The 23609-nt window shown below is 37.5% G+C and overlaps 3 protein-coding genes across 10 annotated transcripts in view; 1 reads left to right on the plus strand and 2 right to left on the minus strand.

Annotated features, from left to right (window-relative positions):
* Window positions 1–910: 910 nt before the first annotated feature.
* LOC131696653 (normal mucosa of esophagus-specific gene 1 protein-like) lies at window positions 911–9871 on the minus strand. 3 transcript variants are annotated; one of them, XR_009308040.1, is made up of 6 exons: window positions 9422–9569; window positions 9059–9127; window positions 8146–8234; window positions 7618–7678; window positions 6607–6968; window positions 911–5053 (listed from the first exon to the last, which is right to left on the minus strand). XR_009308040.1 is itself a non-coding variant. In XM_058995101.1 (5 exons), exons 2-5 carry the CDS (start codon window positions 9095–9097, stop codon window positions 6900–6902), a joined length of 258 nt encoding a protein of 85 aa, XP_058851084.1. In that variant the 5' UTR covers window positions 9098–9127; window positions 9802–9871; the 3' UTR covers window positions 6517–6899. The 3 variants fall into 3 exon arrangements, 2 of the variants coding, with proteins under 2 accessions (XP_058851084.1, XP_058851083.1); XM_058995101.1 differs by lacking the exons at window positions 911–5053; window positions 9422–9569 and adding an exon at window positions 9802–9871 and having other exon boundaries at window positions 6517–6968; XM_058995100.1 differs by lacking the exon at window positions 911–5053 and having other exon boundaries at window positions 6517–6968.
* Window positions 9872–12791: 2920 nt separating this feature from the next.
* Window positions 12792–20564, minus strand: LOC131699126 (ATPase family gene 2 protein homolog B-like). 2 transcript variants are annotated; one of them, XM_058995110.1, is made up of 9 exons: window positions 20533–20564; window positions 16371–17446; window positions 15899–16084; window positions 15589–15747; window positions 15231–15440; window positions 14566–14799; window positions 13969–14103; window positions 13460–13585; window positions 12792–13042 (listed from the first exon to the last, which is right to left on the minus strand). In XM_058995110.1, the coding sequence occupies exons 2-9, from the start codon at window positions 17442–17444 to the stop codon at window positions 12902–12904; spliced, it is 2265 nt and encodes a 754-aa protein (XP_058851093.1). In that variant the 5' UTR covers window positions 17445–17446; window positions 20533–20564; the 3' UTR covers window positions 12792–12901. The 2 variants fall into 2 exon arrangements, with proteins under 2 accessions (XP_058851093.1, XP_058851092.1); XM_058995109.1 differs by lacking the exon at window positions 20533–20564 and adding an exon at window positions 18167–18441.
* LOC117427903 (probable phospholipid-transporting ATPase IM) overlaps window positions 19760–23609 on the plus strand; it is a 46747-nt gene continuing 42897 nt past the window's right edge. For 2 of the 5 annotated variants that reach the window (XM_058995108.1, XM_058995107.1), the window contains exon 1: window positions 20993–21392. Coding sequence is in view for 3 of the 5 variants with exons in the window: in XM_058995103.1 (XP_058851086.1) it covers window positions 20536–20627 (92 nt within the window). In the remaining 2 variants the exon portion in view is untranslated. Of the gene's footprint in view, window positions 19787–20395; window positions 20628–20992; window positions 21393–23609 lie in introns of those variants that run through there. The other 3 variants (XM_058995103.1, XM_058995106.1, XM_058995104.1) reach the window with 3 other exon arrangements.

A 23609-nucleotide genomic window follows, 5' to 3' on the forward strand; every position in this document is an offset into this window, starting at 1 on the left:
TATATATGTTACACTCATAGTCAGGATTCGGTCAGTGACTGACACAAATAACCATTTTGCGATTTGAGCACTGACAGATTATCAAAGAACGAAATGAAAGGTTACATTATATCGCTTTACTCAAAGGCCGAAGAAGCTGTCTCTTCTTTTGTGTTTTGTTCTTTGCTTGTTTGATATTTTCCATTTCGCAATTTGATCAAAATAATTTGCTCAAACACCGGAATAACCTTTCATTTTGTTCTTTAATAATTTGTCAGTGCAGAAATTGCGAAATGGTTATTTTTGTCAGTCATTGACCAAATCCTGACTATGAGTGCAACATATACATTACATTATATACACATTGTAAATCATGTAGTGGGTCCAATTCACAGAAATGATCAATTCTGTAAGTGGAGGTAGGCATGGTGCCCAAACCTGACCCAGACCTATTTTTCCTGCCTGAACTGTTTAAAAGCCAGTTCTGCTGAAATTGCCATTATAGCACTACTAAAGAGATGCATGTAGTTCATTGCTTTATTAAGAATTAAACAGGACATTGCTAAAATGAATATTCCAGCTTTGCTTGATTTCTTAGAAATGTGTATTTACAATTGAATTACCTGGTCCCGAACAGACTGAAAATGTGTGCATTAACCTGTGATTGCTTGTATTGAAAAATAATATTTTTCTGTTATGGGTTCTTTTTTTATTTCAGGTGGCTGTGTAGAACTCCAAATGCATTGTATTCCATACTGCAATAAAGTCACCAGAACACTAGGTGGTGCTGGTTAGGTGAATGAGCCAAGAGTCAGTACCTATGGCAATTGCTGAGCTGAAAATACTGAGCAAGACCCTGCTGTATTTTTTTCACACCCTAAGGGCAGAATTGATATTTATTGTGGCACAGAAAAAACTGCATCAGCAGAAATATACAATTAAATATTTATTGTTTTGGTAACAAAATATATGAAATATGCACAAGAAACAGAAGTACAGTATCAGTTATATTTTGCTGCCAGTAGATGGCCTACTGTACAGCTAGTACATTGCAGTATTTACAAATGCTGATTTCCTGTGCATGCAATGCTGTACAAGCTGTAGACACGTAAACAATAATGATACCATCAGAGGGTTGCTGGTAAGCACGTATGCCGCCTATCTCTAATAATCCTAAGATTTTAATTCCATCTTTTTTTTTTCAATTAGCTGCTGCTCTAAGAAGATATTCTGCCTGCTTTATTCTCCAAAGATAGTAAAACGTCTCCAGCGACTAATTATTTTGGGTCCAACAATTCAATTTCCTTTTTTCATCAGGTTGCAGTTTTGTCTGGTTTAGTTCTCTGGCAACGAGAGGAGCTATGAGTCAGTGATTTCTCTTCTTCCATATGCCTGGCTCATGTATTCCTCAGATGTCATTGAATGTTATTGGCCAACACATAATGAATGGCCTTAAGCAACAAACATCATAACCAACCAAGACCGACTCATTAGGGGTCAATTGATTGACACTTCTTACATAATCATGAAAACCTACAGAGACGTGCAGTGACGAAAATAAGCTATGGCAATTCGAAATAATTGGATAGCTACAACCGTGATAATACAAACAGCAGTAATGGTATTAAGTTTAATAAAAGTATATTATGATATTGTAGAAACTGCTTTTGTTTGATTTTGCCCTATAGTGCTCCAGCTGGATAGGATATAGGGTGTCACTGTAAGGCCATGCAGACCTTAAAACACTGTAAAACTGCATTGAAATGTAGTTAATGGAACCTGCTAAGAGGCAATTAACTAATTTAGTACCTGGTTGGAATAAAGACTAGGACTGGAATGGATCTCAAGGGCCAGAGTTGAGTACCACTGTGCTACAGTATTTATATTTAGTTTTTGTCCATTTAGTGAAAACTGCCCTTGTTCCAGGAAGTAAACGTAAGGGCCTGTACCTGAGTACATTAACTAGCAGTCCTCTCCATGCCTCACTGGACAGATAGTCATTGCAAGGCTCAAACCAAGGCCTTTCAAATGATCTTAATGGGGGTGCGAGTATCCTTGGTGACAGGAATGGGGGCACGCATGTGGCTATGCTTGTGTAAGCATGCCATACTGTGCATACACCTGTTGCTATATGTTCATACAGCTGTGATGGAACTTGTTCTTGAGGGTACAGTACTGTACTTTTGCAGCCTCTCAATGCTATATCTTCATGAACAGTCACCCAAATACAATTGTTACAAGAGGTTAATCAGCCTGCTGGTGACCTGTTATTGAAAGTGTTTCGTTACGCTCCCCTTAGCTTTGCATGCTGTTTGCAGTCGTTCTGAGCGGTTCTTATTGCAATGACTCGGATACTGGGTTTTTGAAACAGTTGAGGAGCTGATTCTCACTTCTAGTCGCCGGTCACTTAGCTTACAGTAGCTCAGTGTTTCATGGAAGCAAGTCCAGCACACTCCAGTGAGCTGCCACTTTGGACGTTTCCTATGTTTTATTAGCAATAGACTGCTTTGCACTAGATGGTGCTGGTGCTTACTAATATAAAGAGGTGTTGGCTGATCCAACACACATTACATCAAGTCTAGTTTCCTGTCGTAGACAGAAGACGGCCTCCTGAAATCACCCAAAAAAAGAAAAAAAAAACCAGTATTGCGCAACTGTAAAAAGTACCTCCTTAGAATGACTGCATTGGTTTTACCACACAACACTGTAAACTAAGGAAAGATGACCAAGGTTCTATCCCTTCTGCTGGTTATTACTATGTGTGAATGCAGTTTAGTGGCAGAGGTAGGGTTTGAATATTTGAGTAATCTTACATTTATCAAGGTGTGGAAAACAAATACACATTTAGACATATTAGAATAACACATTTCCCAGAAAGGACAGAGGTGCAGAACAGGAATCGTGGGAAATGACAAGATGAAATCCCACCCCTTCTAAAAGTGTACCACAGTAAAGCATAGCAAAATGTAATAAATGGTAGTGAAAAGCATAGTAAAACATAGGTATACATTTAAAGCTCACAGAGGTATGGTAAAGCATATTAAAAAAAACATGGCAAACCATGGGAAATGTATAGTATCACCATGGGAAAACTGCAAAAATACTGTGGTAGACTTTTATAACTGACAAGTTATAAAAGCAATCTAAGTACTTGTCTAATTGGGGGTTGGTAATAAAACATTGCAGACTGCCTGCAGGTCCATGCAGCCATTGTCAGGACCTGTCAGTGAACAAATGTACAGTATCAATATATGTTAATGCTTGTATAACTGGCACACTAGTTGCTTAGAAACGGATACAAAGATCATTATTCTGGTGTATGTGATTCATGCATTACACCTACACTTTTATGTTACAGTAAACATAATATATCCTTAGCAAAAGCAGATCCTCAATGCAGATAACCAAAGCATTTATTTACAGTACATTATTATGAAACGGTCTGTTGAGTACAGCATTTAGTTTGTTATCAGATTGATTGATTTACTTCTAGTTCTATCATTTGAAAAAAAGCATGTAAGGTAAAACACCTGGGTTACACCTGGGTTAAAACTCAAGCACACCTACTGCATAACAGATTTCTTTTAATATCTGGGAAGTCTTAATGACCAATAATGATTAGTGGGTTTGAGTCCTTGCTCTATGTGTTTTCTTTCTCAGTTTTGTATGGTTATTTTTGTAGGCTTGGTATTGTTTTCTAAATATTAAAACACAGTATCCCCTATATATATATAAGATAGATAGATAGATATAGTAGGGAAAACAGAGCTGCAGAAATGTAAAATTAAAAAATACAATGTAAAGATACTAAATTGTACACATACCAGAAATGAATGTTTTTACTCCACATTAGTTCATATGGTAAAGTCCCCACATCCCTCCTCCTGGAATCATAGCTGTACCAACATGTTGTAGCAAGTGGAAACAGATTTGCAATAACCAGCATGACATGTGTTAACAAATGCCCTGGCGTTCACTACTACACTGTTTGTAATGCATGACTCCAGGACGCAGGGGATTTCCATGGCTGTGTTGCATGAGTGTCTTGGGATTTTAAAATACTTTTACAGGCTACAGCAACAGCAGGGTCATTGTTTCATTGTTCTGTCACACATCACGTGAGAGTTTAGGGAGTTTACTGCACTTTACTTACCCTTCCATACTGGTACTAACATTTAAAGAGACGTGTCACTGCAGTTCATGTAATATGTATGACTCTTGCATATTAACAAGATTAATATGAGTCAGATTGCTCACTAATTGTGCTTTTAAACAACACCAATAGGAGTGAACTCAGAAAGAGAAACACTTTTATACACTGGACTTGTTGCTTGCACAGGTATAACTCAGATTTAAGGAATTATTTTCATTCCCATTTAGGTGTGCATGTATTGCTGTGATGGGGTGCTGTAAAGACCGGGCTAATACATAGAACTCAAGCCAGCTTGGTTGAAGGAACTTCTCTTTAGCTTATCTGATTGAGTCCTTCAATAGTCCCGAGACACACATATTGTATGGTGGCAGCGGTGGGATTCAAAACCATGTTGCTTTAAAAAGAAATTGCTGTCCATTACCACAAAATTTTTGTAGTACTCAAATATTGTATTGTGTTCTATTAGATCGCTGGGATTGTGAATGTGGTTGGTAATAACAAATTGAAGAGTGAGATACTGTACAGTACAGTCTGCACATTGCGTAAAACTGACCAGCAGCAGGTAAATGCAGCTTTTATTCCTTACTATACAAAATAGATATTAGGAATTTCATTAGCTTTACAAATGAATCAGTCAAGCTAGGAAGCCACAAAAGTGTGTGCTACATATTGCTGATCATCTTGTTTTTGTCCAAACCCCATTGGTTTGAAGCACAGTATTTGAGTAACTCATTGTAAGTGCTGGAGAAATTGCTGACTCACAATGGTTCAGGGATTCTTGAAAGGCTCAGTTTCTCAGCAGTCTGCAGCAATGAGGAAACGGCAGAGGGTGTAACACACTCCAGCTTTCTCTGATGTCACTGTGGGTGTTGGTTTCAGGATGTGTTGAAACAGCTTTGTCTATCTTGGCTGGTCATGTAGCTAGAATAATAATAAAAAAAGAGGCCATTTTAATACAGGGCATATTTCACAATTTCTTGTTTCAATAAACAATTCACAAAGGGTGTGGAGATGGGGATTTTTTTCTGATTCAGAACAGAAGAGGGCCTAGTTCTTCAGTATCCAAGGCTGCACACATTACTGCTGTTTTCCAAGGAACACTGATGTCTGGAGAGATGGCTTTGCTGAGGATTTACAACCCCAATTCAGGTGTAAGTGGTGGTGATCATTAAGGAAAGGCAACATATCCTTCTAGAACAATCTAAGCACTTTGCAAACTGGTCACATGTTGCCAATGAATACACCCTATTAACGATGTTGTGGCAGGTGTCTCAATTTTTTTTCTTTCCCCTGTATATTGCATCAATGGGTCTTGAATAAATGTCAAACCAGACTAAAGAAAATATAACAGTTGCACAAAAAATTCCTTTCTCTCTTTCACATGCAATCGAAAAAATGTGACTCACTGTTTGACACGGTTGCTCAGTGTTACACCCCACTACACTTGTCCTGTTAGTAGAACTATCGTCTAGCTTTACTGATCTATACTCATTCCTACACTTATAAACCAAAACTGAGAGAGAGAGAGGGGTGATTTCTATATAGTTACAGTTACACACATCCCTCTGAAATATGGTTCACTGTGCTTTATCACCTGCTTCCTGTTCCTGTTTTGCACCACTGCTCTTATGAACAAGGTTAAAACCATGCTTTATATCCTGCTAGCATTCAATAGGGTCTCAGGCTTGGACTGCAGTTCTGAAAATAGCAGTTTATACATATTTAAGTGTTACATTATTGCAGTTAAACAGATGGTGGGTCAGCATGGCTGTGAACATAGGTTCTAGTTTAAGTTAGATTGCTAATAGTTAGGGGACATTTTTATTTATTAAACTAATGTGAATATGTATCTAAATTAGCGTTATGATGTATATTTCCTCAAAATGTAACTACATTTATAATTTAAAAAAAAGGTTGATTACATTGCTATATATGGTAATTTAATTTGCACCAGGCCTTATTTAAAAGCATCTGCAAGGTTTTGAAATGGAAGCAAGTTAAGTGTATGCTGTCTAACTACTGCTCCATCAGCATGTATTAAAAATGGGTCACCCAGGTCCTGTATCAATTTCAAATGCTATCAGAGGCAGGGCAGATTGGCCAGTGTAGCTGATTAAGGAAAACTCAATTAAGGCAGTCCAGCCATTTCTTGTATGCATTCGGGTGCAGGCTCAGCCTTGTAATAATTTAGTTACAGGATTCTCATCGGAACTATGATTCATGCTGTTCAGCATCTATATACATAAGTGAAATAAATGTGAAATATGTCAGGCAAGTTTTGATAATTGTAATACATTTTTTTTCTCTACCACTGAGTGTGTGATAGTTCTGGATCAGTACATACTTATTTTTTTCTTATTAATAATTGAAACAAAAACAAATGCTAAGAGTTTCAAATATTATTGTTTATTTGAAACCAGTATATACACAATAAACATGATACTTCACATTTTAACACAATGACAGATGAATACCGTTTTATGTGAAGCTAGCCTCCTGTCTTCCCAGCTGTGCGGCGATTGCTTTTGATGTTAGTCCTCGAGTTTCAGACCCTATGAGGCGGACAGACCTGTTCGTGATCAAACCCTACCAAAGTAGCAGAAGCATTTCCGCACACTGGTTTTTCAATGAGTCTAGTCTGTGCAGAAATGATTCCGTTAGATTGACAGGGTGCAGGCAGAGGGTGTGACGCTCAGAAACCCAGCAAGGGGGGGGTGGGGGGGGGGTGATGAATGTTTAAACTGATGGATGGATGGACAGCAGGGCTTCACTTCATCAAGCCTTTCACAATCTGTACTTCCTCCACTGGTTTCCACTGTTGGTTGATAGTTAAAAGCTGGAAGGCAAAAAAAAAAAAAGTAAAGCTATTACACCTCTACTGCTGTTCCATGTTTTTTTTTGTTTTTTTTTTTAATTTAAAAAAATAAATAAATAAATAATGAACCATGTTGAACATTGACAAGACCTACATTGTGATGTGGTCACTGATATGAGTCAGAATGGCCATAGCATGCTTGAATTGCATGGCAATTTTAATGAGGTAGTTTTGTTTGACTCCTTGGTATCTTTTACCCAATGTAAAACAGATTGCTGAATTACAGCACTAGCAGACAGTGCGGTTTTATACCAGTCTGTATTGTACATTACCTGGCCTGTTTTCAAAAGCAGTTTCAGCAAACCACTGTTTAGGTGTCAACTGAGTGACAGTGCGTGTCTAGCCAGGGGAAATGTTGGTAACTCAATTGCAAAGACAAAAGTTAACGGAATGGATGTCAGTACATTAATGATGGGGGCTCTAGAGTACTGTATCACTTCTTAGTTGTATCCAGTTTAATTTAGCTGCAAATCAGCACCATGGCTCCTATAGGATATCACGATGACCTATTTCAGGTCCTGCTGTCCCTGCAAGCTCTCCAATATGCTATTTAAAACCGCGGACTTCAATACAAACTAAAATCAATTGAAATAAACTGAGCATAGTGTACCTTCTGAGGTTTGGAGGGATCTAGGGTTTCCCAGGGTTCTGGATTTTTGGACTTAAAAAGACTGTAAAATAATAATAAAAAAAGTGAGGTTAAAAATAAGCAGTAGAATTGTGTAACGATACATACGATAAGGAACAACAAGCGTATTACAAACGTCTCTCAACTCCACTGTAATATTCCGCTGTTATGTTAACCCTACAATTTGGAACAGATATCAGTTACAGTAACATTTTAATTGCTGGCAGCACTTCTTTGATATCTTTTAAAAACGCACCCATGTATGCATGCTACACACCCACAGTATCTGTACCAGGAAGGAATACTTTTCTGCAATCTCAAGCCAGCTCGAGCAACTCCCAGTTTTTCAGTTACTTCAGCGCATAGCAACGTAATTGCAATCTAATATAAACATGGATTTTGCATTGTATATACAATCATATTCTCTGTTGTCGTATACTAGAATTAAGGAAACTTTACTTTTGTGTCATTATTATTATTTCTAAAGAAATAAATCAAATATCTCCTTACATTACGTCTGGTTTTGTTGTCAAGAAATAAATACCAACAGAGGTGGCTCCTGTTGCAGCAAACGTCATAATTCCAATAAGAGGCATGAGCTAAAAAGCAAAATAAATCACACTTACTCTATACATGAGCACGGTAAACATTATGCTGATATAATAATGATTTCCATTACATGAGAGTAGATGTTAAAACTTCATACTGAATTGAACTCGCTCTCGCCAAGATAAGCGCCAACTAAGACGTAGCTTTACAGTAAACTAATGTGATCCATCTCCATCCATTTGCGTTTCCTTCCATCTGATGATGTAAATATCCTGCCTGGTGTTGATGGCTGAAGTGTAATGCTGGCAGCCATAATAATAATAATAATAATAATAATAATAATAATAATAGTGCTATTAAACTGAATTAATTAGGCTTAAAATGGTGTATATACTGTATGTAGATACAGGAACAAATTTGATAATATTATGAAATGTAGTCCTTAAACATATATAGCAAATATGCAAGGTATATACGTTTTAAATATTCATTAAATCAAACGCTGAGAGAACATACATTTAAGAGAAATAGATTTTACAGTTTATTATTATTATTATTATTATTATTATTATTATTATTATTATTATTTATTTCTTAGCAGACGCCCTTATCCAGGGCGACTTACAATCGCAAGCAAATACAAATACATTCAAGTGTTACAATACAAGTAATACAATAAGAGCAAGAAATACAATAATTTTTGTTCAAGTGTGACAAACCGCAATTCAATAATACAGCAGATAATAGTGATAGTTACATCAGGATATGATTAAATAGTGATAGTTACATCAGGATATGATTAAGTACAAAATACTACAGGTTAAACACTTGGCAGATTACAGTATTTATTAATGCATATTAAATAAAAACTTACTTCTTTCCTTTTTTTCAGCATCTTGAAAAATCCAGACATTTTTTTTTTCCTTTGGTGAGGTCAAAGACTCTAAATAATTAAGAAAAGTGAACATGTAAGATCAGAATGAGCTATCTATTCGTTCTAAATTGTGGGTCGCTTCTTTGCACAACGCAGTGGATAAATAAGTTACTGCGCCCATAATATAGACTGTAAAATAAAATACCGGTTACCGCTCCTTTCTTCTAATTTAATGTTTTTTTTAAAAAAAAATCCCAAAGTGATGGTCAACAGTGCTGTGTTTGTTTGTTTGTTTGTTTGTTTGTTTGTTTGTTTGTTTGTTTGTTTGTTTCCTGTATTGCAGCAGCGCAAGGTGTACCCTACCTTCTTCAGCTTCTTCAGCTTCTTCACAAGTGTTCGGCTTCTTAAAATGTTTGCTGAACTTCCCACTTATATGGTTGTTGAATCAGACAGACGAGGTCCAAGTCACGTAGACAATCCCACATACATTTTTTTAAAAACATTTTTAAACTTCCTCTAATATCGGTCGAGGGTGTTAGTATTGTTTTCTCGTCTGGTTTCATTTGAAGTTGCGATTTACAGGTGCCACCTGCTGGATGTGCAGCACAGTACAGAAGAGGATGAGGTTGTATTATTATTAGTAGTCGTAGTCGTAGTAGTAATAATAATAGGGGATAGTAGTAGTAGTAGTATTTGTACCGGTACTGCAAATATAAAATTAAATTAAAAAATAGTATACTTACTATTAATTAAGAAACGTGTCTTGAGATGTTGTGCTATTTTCGTTATCTTCTAAAAAATATCGAACAACAATATGATCTGCAGTATCAAATAGAACATATAAGAATCTTTCTAAGCTAGTGTCTGGTGCCAGTGTGTGAGACAGAGAGGCGGATGAGCAATTCTGGAAGTTCCAATTCAAGGAACGCCTTCAGTACCACTTGAGAGGCAGACAGCACCATTCCGGGGTTAAAAATTGTACATACAGTATGAGTGTGTTGTGTTTTGGGAAATAATAAACAGTTACTGTACTTTCTTCTTGAACGGGTTCCTCTTTTGTCGTGTTCATTAAGGGTTCATTTACAGTATGGTCACCGTTCGGACAGCAGCATTTCTTGAAGAACGCAGTGTGCTTGATATTGATTTTCTCGAAGTTTGAATGTCAGTGTGCAAAATGTTGTTTTTTTTATGTGTTATTTATTACCCCTAAAAAAACATAGCACAGTATGACTGGTCTTCATCCTGAAATGTTTCCAACACTGAACAAAAGACAGGTGGACCCTGTGCACTAAATAATTTTCATTAATGAATGAGCATTGCACTCCTAGTTCGTCTGTAATCAATCAGAACCCCAGCACCTTGAGTACATTTTAAAAGGGAATGAGAATGTTTAATTTTAGCCTTACTTTGAAGAAGCAGCCAATGTGGATTTAGTGTCATGTTGCTTTAAAAGGAAGTATCCTGTCCGCTCTGTCGTGGGCTCAGAGGCACAGTTATTCTACGTTATTGATTCACGTTTCAAGAAGCTTGGCTGCTGGCATTATAGTCATTTTTTTTTACTCAATCTGCAGAATGAGTCATTGCTACTACCAGCTTCTACATAGTGGCACAAAGAACCTCAGCAAATAATCACAGGCTATTTATACAGCCTTGCCATGCCAAAAAAGAAACATTTTATTACTCGCCTGACATTGCCAAATCTGCTATTAAAACGCATATTCCATATTAAAAAACAAACAAACAAAACAATCAATTGCTGACTGTGGGTTTGCCTATCTTTGTATCTTTGTTAAACCAGCTGGGGTTGAGCTTGCTTGATGACCTTTCACCTTTTAACAGAGAACCGAATAAAGATTCTGTAATGGGGTTTGGCAAAAAAAAAGTAGAAACACCTGCCATAACTCTGCCAACAGGAGAAACACTGATTCAGCACGAGTCTACAAGGTGTTTCTATATTTCTTCAGGGATACCAGAACATTTCTTAGCGTCATTAAAAAATGTGTGCAGTTTGGAATTCGGAAATAAAATGGAAATGCATTTTAATATATTACAGCATGTCCGAGATAACATTTTGCATAACAAATTAATTTAAACCAGGGCTTCGTTGGATATCATAGTGCTTTTGTACAGGTAACAGGTGCTGGAAGCTCAGGCGTCAGGGAAGACAATCTTATCATGTGTCATCATCACCCAGCTGAATACACAGCACTTTGTAATAGTCCCTGTTCATAAAGCAATAATGGTGGTCTTAAATAATTAAAAACTGGGACAAAATGCTACCTACTGTAATTCATTTAGGATGTATTGTGTAGTGTGGCTGATAACACTTTTTACATTGTTTTCTTTATAGATAAAGCCTTGAAGAATTCATTGTAAATACGAATTTCTAAAATCTTTTGTATATTAGTTAATTTCTTTGTAGATATTTTAGTGTAGACCGCTTTTGTTCCTTGCCCTTTTTCAAGGGCATTTCAAGTTGCAGACACACGTACACACACTGCACTGTCTTGGGACTCATTGCCATTCAGTGTACACTCCAGCTTTCAGACAAACACCACATAGGAAATGCTGTTCCTATTTCTATTTCTTAGCAGTAGGGACCTGCTCCTGTATATTTTCATTGTAAAAGTAAAATACATAATTCAAAGGGTAATTAGGAATAGATTTGACGTCTATCACTAGAAGGGTTCTATTGCTTGAAGGGTTCTCAACAAGTGCTTTTAAGGAACTTACCAATGTCCTGGTGTCAGCATTCGCCTGCTTGGGATCATTGATTATTAATGTGTGGATGACACCCCTGCAGAGCAAGATAACCAAGGTGCCCTCTAATAAATCCAGTGCTATTTACTTGAGAATCATGCAACCAACTTTGATTTTAACACCAGGGTGGTGTGACAAGTGTTTTTGGCTGTCAGTCTTTGTCAGTTTTAAAACAGAATTGTATTAAATGGGAAAGACAAAGAGCATATTAATAATTAATTTCTGTATTAGCTAGCAGCAAATGTGGATTTTTAACTACAACCCCATGTAGCCTAAGGTTTTTATTATCCTGACGTGCAGGTAGAAGACCTGCATCATTCTACCTTACATGAAGACCAATTCAAACGTCCCCTACTGATTGTTCCCGCTAGGTCAGGACCCAGCCTGAAACAGCTTTGCCTGGACTTGCAGTGCACCTGACCAGAAGGGGTCTCTGAGCTTCCTTACCTTTTCCGGAGCTTGCAAACAGAGCGATTCCTAAATCTCATGCTCCAGCATTGAATAATATTTAACAATAAGCAACAATATTGCATAGAAGCAGGCCAGCAAAGTCTCATAAGATTATTCTGGAATCAAAGTGCAGAAGTGAAGGTTAGTGAAATTGAATATACTGCATAGTTATTAGCTGCGAGTACTAAATATGACCCATTTTCTTAGATCTTTACACATTATAAACACACACACACACACAGTAATGGGCACTGTTTGTTTCACAGTAATACAGCTCTTCCTTTAATAACATTTTATTATTGTATAAGGTAAGCAGTTGGTCCTGTATCTTATGACATACAGGTGTTTTGTCAGGAGCACTTTGGTCTGGCAAGAGAACAACATACAAATATTTAGATATAAATAAGAATTTAATAATACATATAACATATTGTACAGATGAATGGAAAATGGTTTAAATGCTGGTTTTGATTAAATTAGTATTTTTCAGGGAGAGCTCAAATAAAACACAAAACAAATAATCGAAAGGTAATATATTTTATTGTACAGTGAAAAGATGTACCAGTAAAGACACTTCAATCTCCAGGTTTCTACAAACGGCTGGTAAACGGAGAGTGCAATAAAAATAAAAAACTATCTTTTTAACAGTTTCTGATAAAACTCAATTTGCTGTGCTGTTAGGGAGGGCTTTGTATTTTCCAATGACATCACGAAGGAGGCATGTTTTATACAGGAAGCATCCAGACTTTCTTCTTGTAATGTAAGCAAAGCAGCCTAATGCATAAAACAAGAAATCATTTATCATATGCAAATCAATGGGAAGTGAGTTTTCTAAGAATAGTCATTTCATATTTTATATGATTCAGAGTTGCAAAGTCCTAATCATGTATGAAAACAAGGGCCATATGCTAGTAAAATATTATTGCAATACATAATTCTATTCAGTAATGTTAATATCATTGTATATTTTTTACAGTGCAATCCTTAAAGCACTGTTTATTTTTTAATATAATATCACAAGGGAACTTATTTCACCCTTTGAGATTACCTGCCTTTTACAGAACCTTGAGCCAGATTCATTTCACTTTGATCAAACATTTTAATCATTTTTGCATACAATAATCTAAGGCAAATAAATATATGGATTAGTTAGGATTATGTTGAAGACAATTTTTCAGAACATATTCTTACCTCTTTGCAAAGATTTTCAAGATCTGCTCCGGAGAAGAAACTTGTTTTTTCTGCTACATCTTCTAAGGACACATCTGAGTCTAATGGCATCTTCTCTGTACAAATCTTCAATATAGCAAGCCTGGCCTGTTGGATTGTGCAAAATAACAATATGGGAGATCTTGCAATGATATATTTTACCGGGGGATCCAGTGGCCAAATATGGGTAAAAAGTCATGTCGTATTAACAGAAGGAACCATTCTTCTGCATGTGAGGAACACTTCTTGGTTCTAAAAAGTAACCAGTGAATATAAAGCATTTCCATTTTGTCTTTTTCCCCTCACAGCCATTAAATGTTAATAGCCAATATACTTTCTGAAAAACATATTTATAAACAACACGCCATTCTGTTAGAACCATGAGTGCATGTTATTTTCTTAGAGAACTGTGACCGAATCCACTTCCTGAGTGCTTTACAACAGTAATCATCACCATTAGCAGAAGATACACAGCAAATGTTCTCATTTACCTCTTGGTCAGGAGGCGGCACATAAACGATTTTATCAAATCTTCCAGGTCGTAGCAGCGCATCATCCAACAGGTCAGGTCTGTTCGTTGCAGCTACAACCAGGACATCTTTGTTGCATACCTCCTGATAATCAAGCTGAAGAATACAAGGAATCAAGTGGGCTGTTGGTGCTACTGAAAGGCTAACTTGCACATGTCTTGCTCTTGCTAATTACTTCAAGATCACATGGAGCCAGATTCATCAAGGTCAATTTGCACCTTTTTGCTAAATAAACTTAATATTACAAACCTAGTAACAATTTCATTGTTTTATTTTTCATCTTCACAAATTGTGTTAAACCCTTGATGGTGTTCGATGAGGTCTATGGCTACATAACTAATTTTTGTATGCAGTTACAAGAAAATAATCAACTTCCTGGTGCATTCATCTACTGACATGGTTGCAATGAACTGATACTTCTACACACACTGTTTGTCACTTTCATACGGCAAAACCGGTAGGCACTTTTTGGCTGTGCGTTGAAAAGAACATGCATCATGGAAAACAATGTAGCCATTTAAGAAGCGATGACATTGTGCAGGGTTTGTTATCACATACCTGCCTGTCACATTCCTGTTGTTCTGGCAAACCTTCCTGTAGGCATTTCTTACTTGCTGGTCCTCTCCTCTCCGTCACTTTCAGTCCAATCCCATCTAACTCGTTGAGAATCACAGACAGCACTCTGTCCTGAACGCCTCTGCTGGCTTTACTATCTGCCCGTGATCCCAGGATCGAGTCGATCTCGTCCAGAAACAAGACTGACGGGGCGCACGCACGTGCTTGCTGGAATACCTGCAGCAACACAGAGAGACAATGCTTTGTGTGCTGTTGCCTTATCATGGGCATAATATTTGAAACACAACAGGCCCTATCCACAAAACTCATCCATTATTTTGATTAATTAATTAGGGGTTTGGAGTTTATTCTCTTGTATTAAAAAGCACTCTAACGTACATCAACACTCTCCAAAAACTTAAAATAAAGCGACACACACACTGCAAACAACAACAAAAAAATGTCATATGGCTGTACAAAACACAGAATTCGTGTTGTTTGTTTTGTTTATGCTGCAGAGGTTGTTGAGGTTTTTCAGTCAACAACAAGAAAGCTATTGTTCGCTGACAATTTGTTTTGCATACAGTATAACGCAAACAGATTGTATGCCCTGCTGGTCAGGAAGTGTAAAGATAACTTAATTTTTAGACAAGCCTGTCAGTTCAAACCTGGGCCAGCGTCTTCTCCGAGTCTCCAACATAAGGAGAGAAGAGGTCGGCTCCACTGACAGACAGGAAGGAACAGTGACAGCTGGTGGCTGCGGCCTTCACGAGTGTGGTCTTAGCGCAGCCTGGAGGTCCATACAGAAGAACCCCTTTTGGGCGAGACAGTCCTAGCCTGATAAACGCTTCAGGGAACTTCATTGGCCATTCAATGCTCTTTAAAAGAAGAATACAAAACAATACACATTGTATCCTTTAGTAGCAAAAATATTTCATATTTGTAAATAAAAACACTGAATGGATTCCTTTTTATTCAGGTTCAGAAGATACTGCTTTTTAATGTTTTACTAACCCTTTCACATACCTGTTTCAGTTTTAACTTGACATCTTCGAGACCCCCAATGTGCTCCCAGGCAACAGGTCTGAAGTCAGTTTGACCAATGCTGCTTCTGAGGCACGATGGATGAACTTTCTTCAGTGCTTCCAAAAAGTTGCTCATTCTTATCAAGTGACTCCCCGCGTCCTTCAGAAGATAAAAAAAGAGATAAAAAAGATAAAATGTTTGGATCACAGCAAGACACTTTTAAACATATTTAGAGATAATCTTTTTCTGTGAAGCATTAAGAGTGGTCTGTAGCTTGTAAGTTTTTGTACAATTGAAATACATGCAGTACCTGGCTACTGTGGAGAATTGCCTGCAAAGCAGCTTCTCTACAGAGTGCTGTAAGGTCAGCTCCAACATATCCAGTGGTCATTTCTGCTAAAGAGGCTACATCAACATCGCTGCAAAGAGGCATCTGTGTGCTGAGCATTTCTAATATAGACTTCCTCTGTTTCAGGGTTGGGGCGCCAATAATGACCTGAAAAAAAAAAACAACATTATTAACTGTGCTCAACTTGGTGTTAAGGGCAACCGGACTCTGAACCACCTACCATTTGGCCATCTAGGCTTTTCTTACCTTTACTTGTGGGTTCCCTACCTGCTTTAATAGCTACTGAAAGAGCTACTGAACTCTACTGAAAGAGTGTGGTCAACAGACATGTGGCCCTTTCATAAAGGTTGCCATTACAATGTATAAAATAACAAGACTCTGTCTTACCAACTCTCCAATTCACAACCCTGTTAAAAGTACATCCCAGTACTACCTCTCTGTCAAACCGACCCGATCTCCTAAGCGCTGGATCCAAAGCATCTGGCCGGTTGGTCGCTGCCATAATGACCATATGGCCCTCGCTCCCGATACCATCCATCAGTGTTAAAAGCTGAGCGACAAGGCGGTTTTCAGTTGCATTTGTAGAGCCTGTCCTCTTAGGGCACAACGAATCCAATTCATCAATGAAGAGGACACACGGCCCATCTTCAGAGGCCTCTTTAGTCCGCTGAAAAATTCTTCTCAGGTTCTCTTCGCTCTCCCCTGGCCTCGAGCCCAGTATTACTGGGCCACTGATAGTGACCAAATGGGCACACACCTCCCTAGCAACACTTCTTACAAGCAGAGTCTTCCCTACCCCTGGAGGCCCAACAAGTAGTACTCCCTTAGGACAAGATAGACCAAGTCTCTGTAATGTTCTTGGATAATGAAACGGCAGGTTTAAAATTTCTTTAAGTGAGGCGCAAACATCTTCCATTCCACCCAACGGAATCTTGGAAGAATTCTTTAGCTGGTTCATGTAACTCTCCAGCCTCTTGACTTCAGTAATCTCTATGATTGTTTTAGCAGTGATACGGCCAGCCTCACAGGTAGAAGGGTTTAAGCTCTGAATTTCAATTAATTCAATAGGAGCTTCCAGTGATGCAAAGGACACGACATGGCTTTGTGAAACATAAACGTTACGAAGCACTTCTTTTACAAGTTCATGCAGCAGAGCAGAAGTCGCTCCCTTTTTAAATTCCACATTTTTAACAAATACTTTAACATGTATGCATTTTAGTTTGGTACAGGGTACCATTTTGATCTGATTAAGGTTCACGCTACACATGTTATATGTTTTCCCAATAAGTTCTACTGTAACGCATTTTGAGTCAAACTGCATGAAACCTTCAGCCAGGTCGCTTCTTGGCCAAGCTGTGCACAGGCAGTGACCACCGAAGAGAGAGATCTGAACCAGGCTACCAATCTTCAGTCCTAGACTGGCCATTGTGCCTGGTCCTAATCTACACCTCTGGGTACCCTGGTCTTCAATGTCCAAGGGAAGCAGCTTCAGACTTTTCTCATCCATTGCTGTGGAGAGGGTAACAGAAAAAACAAACAAAAATAGGATCAAAATTACAACACTTACAAACAACAACAATACAAAACTAACAAAGATGGGGTATGTTTTTTATTTGGTAGTCTTAATCTATTTTGGCACTCACAACAGCAGAAAACCAATTTAATTAATCTTAGTGTATGCCTTTTAATTTATGCATACTTTGTTTTTTAGCTAATATTTTTGTTTTTAAAACGTGTTACAATACATTTCAGTATACATACACAATTATTTGTAAATACATAAAACATGTACAGAATACACCACTGCACAAAAAATGTTACAAGCTTAGCTAGATGTTTTCAGCAATTAACTTGTCACGTCAGTTTGAAATAAAAATTAAGCGAAATAGAATCAAGCTCAGTGAAGATATGACGGTAAAAACAAGTGACATTGTTTTGTAATTAACAGCCTTTTATGAGTTTAATTAGGAAACAGATTCGGCTCAAAATACGTTTAAAGGGACGAGATGTGATCAAAAATAAAACCCGAAAACTTCAATCCCTACATTAACATTAATTCATCAGGCGTGATTCTTAATTCAAATTCCCCGTAATATATATATATATATATATATATATATATATATATATATATATATATATATATACCCCTATGTTATCCAGTATCACATATTACTGTACAATCTGCCTTTATAACCGGTATACGATTTTTTTTTTTTTTCAATGTACCTGCGTTCACAACATAACGAATAAAGTCTGTATTCTCGGAGAATTTCTCCACCTCAACTATCCTCTTCTCATTCACATACACAAACATTACCACGTGTCCATTACCGGAAGAATTTGGCCGACTATTAGGTTTCTCTGAGTTTCACTGCGCGTTTACCAAGATTATCACCATTGAAAGAAGATCATTTTATGTGATTTTTAATAATCCTTATCTAACGCCACCATCATAATAACCCATATGAACAGATCATTTTTCAAAAGAGAGAGAGATGATTGTTTTTCTCAATGTTATTTTCGGTCGGCCAGTACCGTAGACACCGGGAATTAACCCCAAAAGACGAGATTGAGTGCTCGTCTATGTGCCTTCAAAAAGTTATGAAGGTTCAAATGCAATGAATTAAAAGTAGCGTACTAACTGTTGACGACCCTGTGATACAGGACAGTATTAATGATAGAGTGCAGAACATTACAAATTCGCGTGCATTAACTGGAGTGTGATAATAAGCGCAGTGATATTATCAGGAGCGTGTCCCCATTGACCCTGTTACTCCACTGGAGGGCGATGTTGGGTTGCTAATCATCATGATATTGATTTCTGAACAATTAAGGTATTATTTAAGAAAATGACTTGCATGTTTGGTTCTCTCGTTGTAAAACAGCACATGACGCTGTGTTTGCCAAAACACTTATTTAATTTAAACTAATTGTTCAGCATTGCTAATGGATTTTTTGTTAAATGAGGTCGAAATGGTTCAGATTTTCATTGATTCACGTTTAAGGTTCAGTTTTCACAGGTCTCATCAAAGCAGTGACCTGCAGTCCACTTTCTTGGGACCACATCCAAATTCCAGCTTTGGTCATAAGTGAAATTAATTCTGTGGGTGCGCAAAAAACAAACAAACACTAAAGCACTTCCAAATTGAGAACATTGGCAATCAAAAGTGCTCTCTCAGAAGGTATTCATCAACACAATGCTACTTCAGAAAAAGGGTGTTTTTTTCACAAAGACTGGTTGTTGTTTGTAACAGCAGTGTAGATGTTTTCACATGTCCACTATGAGCTGTGCAAGCTTCCTGTGGTTTTTGCAGACCCCTGAAGTCATAGCATGCTTTCCATTGACTGTCAGAACCAAACGAAAAGGAAATGCAGAGTTAATTAAACAAGTAACGTTTCCACTGACAAACCAAGAAAATCTATGAATGATAACAGAGGAAGAACTGTTGAAATCAAGTTTGATTGCACCCACCGTAGTCCCATCACTTGTTGCAAGTGTGCACACAATCTGCAGAAAACAGTTTTGCAAACACATATACCATACAGTACATGAAAGGGAATGCATTAAAATGCTCTTTGGAACATCTGGCTCTACCATTTGAAATCTTTTGATAATTTAGATTTTATTCCATTTGAACTAACATGACCTTGGCTTATGGTATTCCAACATGGTATCCAAATGTTGTGAGTTAAAGACATGCAAAGTTATTTAGTGACCTAGATCATGATTGCAGCCTAGCTATTTTGCACCTTTTGAAAACCTGTGTCACAGTGGTTAGTTTAAAAGGCCATGCTAGGGCTCTGGGTAGACTTAACGCAGATCATTGTGGTAAACTCGCCTCTGAGGTAAGCTGTATGAGGAGGTCACTTGGTGTTACAGCGCCTGCTCAGAAAGGGAATTGTGTCAACTTGAATATTGCTAAAGCTGTCATTTTAATTTTGGGGAATATTATGGATATATTATTACCAATATTTTACTATATTTTATGCAGACTAAACATCAAACAATGAAAATGGAATGGTTTTAACTAACATTCAGTATGGTACCTACAGTCGTTGGAACATGCCAAAAGACCGCAGCATATTCTGGACCATATAAAGCATGGGAAAATCACTCATTATATTAGTACAGTATTTAATCGGAAACTCCATCGAAGAGAGTGCATCAACAACTAGGGATCACTGTAAATATAACACTAACCGTAACGTGAGCAGTGTAAATATAACACTAAACATAAAGACTGCAACATGTGTTACTATTTTGGTATTGTTTTCATTACAGTACAATACACATAAAAACACTGCCTATTCCTAGAACAAATAAATTCAATTATATTAACTCACATACTAAATAATCTACTTCTAAAACACGCTGCCAAGATCGGGGTTTGATATCTAGGGAAAAATATCACGATGTCGAAATAAAGTTTTTATTTGAAGAAAAACATCTACAAAAAAATTATTTCACTTCTAAACCAACGATACCAGCAGCTCTCTCCTTTGAAATCCACTGTAGATGAACCGGCAGCTTTAAGAAAACAGCAAATTACGACATAGTGGATGTGGCTTCGGAGAGAGAGGGAGAAACCTACTTGATGAATTTGATCGTGTTGATGTCTGTGCTCCTTGCTACTCCGCCTAGCTTGCATGCTGTGGAATGGAGCTTCAATAAGGACAGCTTTTCAAGGCAAGTGATGTTTATGATAGCATTTATTCCATGTATGTTAGCCAGATAACACCTACCAGCTGAACTAAAACCCATGTAGTGGGTTAACTTGCTTGAGTACAACATCTGCAGTTTTGTCTGTGAAACAAAATATGTTGTTTTGCTTTGTTTGGAGCGGTGCAGAGTGGGAATGCCGCACGTTATTATTATTATTATTATTATTATTATTATTATTATTATTATTATTATTATTATTATTATTCTAAGTAGCGTAGAGTTTGCATTTTAAATGGAATATTTATAAATCAATGCATTTTGGAATATTTTCTGTTTGTAACCAGATTTTATTGGTCGTTGCGGAACGGGTTTAGTTTTGTTACAAATCAAAACGAGCTGGTTCTGATATCCAGAATAATGCGAAACACGGTTTTATCAAAAATAGTCATTCCATATAAAACATCACGTTTTGTACTGTAGTGTGAAGGGGCACTTCAATCAGGTATTTTACAAGTATCTTGTAAATGACCCAGCGGTGACCTGAGGAAGAAAGCCAGGGCACTGGTCATTAACAGACCAGGATTACAATCACAATTAATAACAATCTGCTTTCCACTGGATTGACGAGTCGCCTACTACGACATGCTACCTTCCTGCGTCCTGTCAAAGAGTTAACGTACTGAAGCAATTTTCTTTTCAGATGAAGTGGAAACAACACCATAATAAAAACAAATTGGAAGCGTGAGACAACTGGCATGCCATCATTCCAAAGAGATATTAATCGCTTAGGTAAGGCAATCCAAACGCACCGCATGGTCATGACAACATATTTGCTTTATAGCTAACAATATAATTCCACAAATCTTACCTGTTACGGTGAGTGTTAGTCATGGTACGCCTGTCCATCATTCTATATTATACTTACCTTTTAGCTATATCTTGAGAACTGCTCAGTAGATCCTGATGATTGATATTGATATACATATTCTTTACCACAAATTGTTAAGGTTAATGGAGTTTAGCTCATGGTGACCAGTGTAAACAGCATTTGTGGTTTGTCTGTGCTGATAAAGAGTATGTTTTGGGACCCGTGGCGTGGACAAGCAGTTATTGAACATACCGACCATGTAAATTAGATCACAGGTGTTCAGTGTCCTTTTTAAAATGTATTATGTGTCTTTCACAGGGATACGGTATGTATGCTACTTTACTTACAAGCAATGAGGAGTCTGTTGAAGAAGCGCCACTGTTTAAAGCCACACTCCCTGGGGTTTTACGTATTGTTAGATGTTTGATTTTCATGGTACACAAAGGGGTGTATGTTTATGATCTTCTAGCATCAGCCAGTGTTTATACACTATCAACTGAATAGAACCCTGTCTGGTTCAATTTTCTTCTTTAGCTGAGTTCTTGGATTTGTGGAGCAATTTGGTGGTGGTAATGTGTCACTAAGCAGCCAAGCGGAATCCTCATGGGAATCTAGTTGTTTACTCATTAACTGCAGGATAGAAGGAAGCTGAGTATGGAAGCCAAAAGTCTTAAAAGCCTGGAGGGCTGTGTGGTAGACAGCAAGGCTAGTGTTTTTTAGTTTAAGTTGCAGTAGTATTGGTAAATGAACATGCCTGTAACAACAACAAATCTGTCCTTTTCATCATCCTCTGAGTTGGAGGAGGCCTCTGTATTACTTGACATCTCCCAGACAGTGACTTGTTTCTTTGAAAATGGCTGCCTGCATGTCACGGATGATTCGAGATCGGGCAGTAACGTTTTGTTCATATTTTCTCGGGCACTAAGATGAAATTGCATAGCTGGGGATGCATACGAAAAACTGCATTTCATTTTCTCCACTGAAGAAAGTCCCTAAGCTCATTAGTTCTGCTGCCTAGAGATATTTATTTAGTATGCAGGCAACTGATTCTCCAGCCAGACCATAATGGTGATGGCAGACGTTGCAGGTGCTTTCATTATGTTTACTGATAACAAATACCAGGGTTTGATTAGTGCCCTCCAGGGTCATTTAGAAAAAAATGAAGCAATTCTTTCATGTCTCCAAATCTCCCCCAACCCACACACATTTTCCAGTGGAATAAGTTAGCAAAAAAAAAAAGCACTACAACTGCGAAAGAATGAACTTAGTGGAAATAATTGTTTTGGTCAGATACGGTATGAGATTTGTGTCAGCACCTTTGTTTCAATTGTAGTTCAATTCACAGTATGAAATCAGTACTTCCCTTACAGACACTGTTAACCCACATTACAATATGGGAAAAATAATTAGGCCAAATATATATATATTTTTTCCATTTCAATTGGACACAGCATTTGGAATTGGATTTCAAGTGTTCTTGGATTCTCTTTAGGATTAAGCCTGGGGAAAGGGGAAGGTTATATTTTTGTCTGTTTAGCCTTTGTTTATTATGGCTTGACATATCCTGCCAGGACATTTCTGTTTCTAACATGCATTGGTGCTCACATCTATGAGGTGAATTGAAGGTTATGGTGGAAGTTAATTTAGGGTGCCTAGGGACATGCTGTTAAATGTATCATGACCTTTGTTAAACATTTCAGATTTTGCCTTGTGCCTTTAGTCGACAAGGTTAGCAAAGATTTAATGGCATGTGTGTTACCTTTTCATACCCCAAAGGCAGTAAAAAATAAAAAAACAGTTTCAGTAGACACTTGTTCAAACAGCATTCTTGTATATTCTACATTCCCAAGCTTCACATATCATAACAAAAGAGACGTTCTGGACATTTCTCACTCTGGCCTTTTAAGATCAATTTATAAGTGTATAAATATGTTTGGCTTCAATAAAATATGTGGACTATGTTGTCCGATCTTGCCTCTCCTGTTTACAGCTGTTCCCTATATTGTGACTGCCATTCTGCATTGTGTATCATTGAGCTCTCATGCTGCACAAGAACATATTCAAGTGGTTCATAACCTTGGTAGACAATGGACAGTATTTAGATTCAATGCCTTTAATCTCACAGGTTGGTGGATTGA

Source organism: Acipenser ruthenus, chromosome 21 (genome assembly GCF_902713425.1).
Source record: "Acipenser ruthenus chromosome 21, fAciRut3.2 maternal haplotype, whole genome shotgun sequence".
NCBI lineage: Eukaryota > Metazoa > Chordata > Actinopteri > Acipenseriformes > Acipenseridae > Acipenser > Acipenser ruthenus.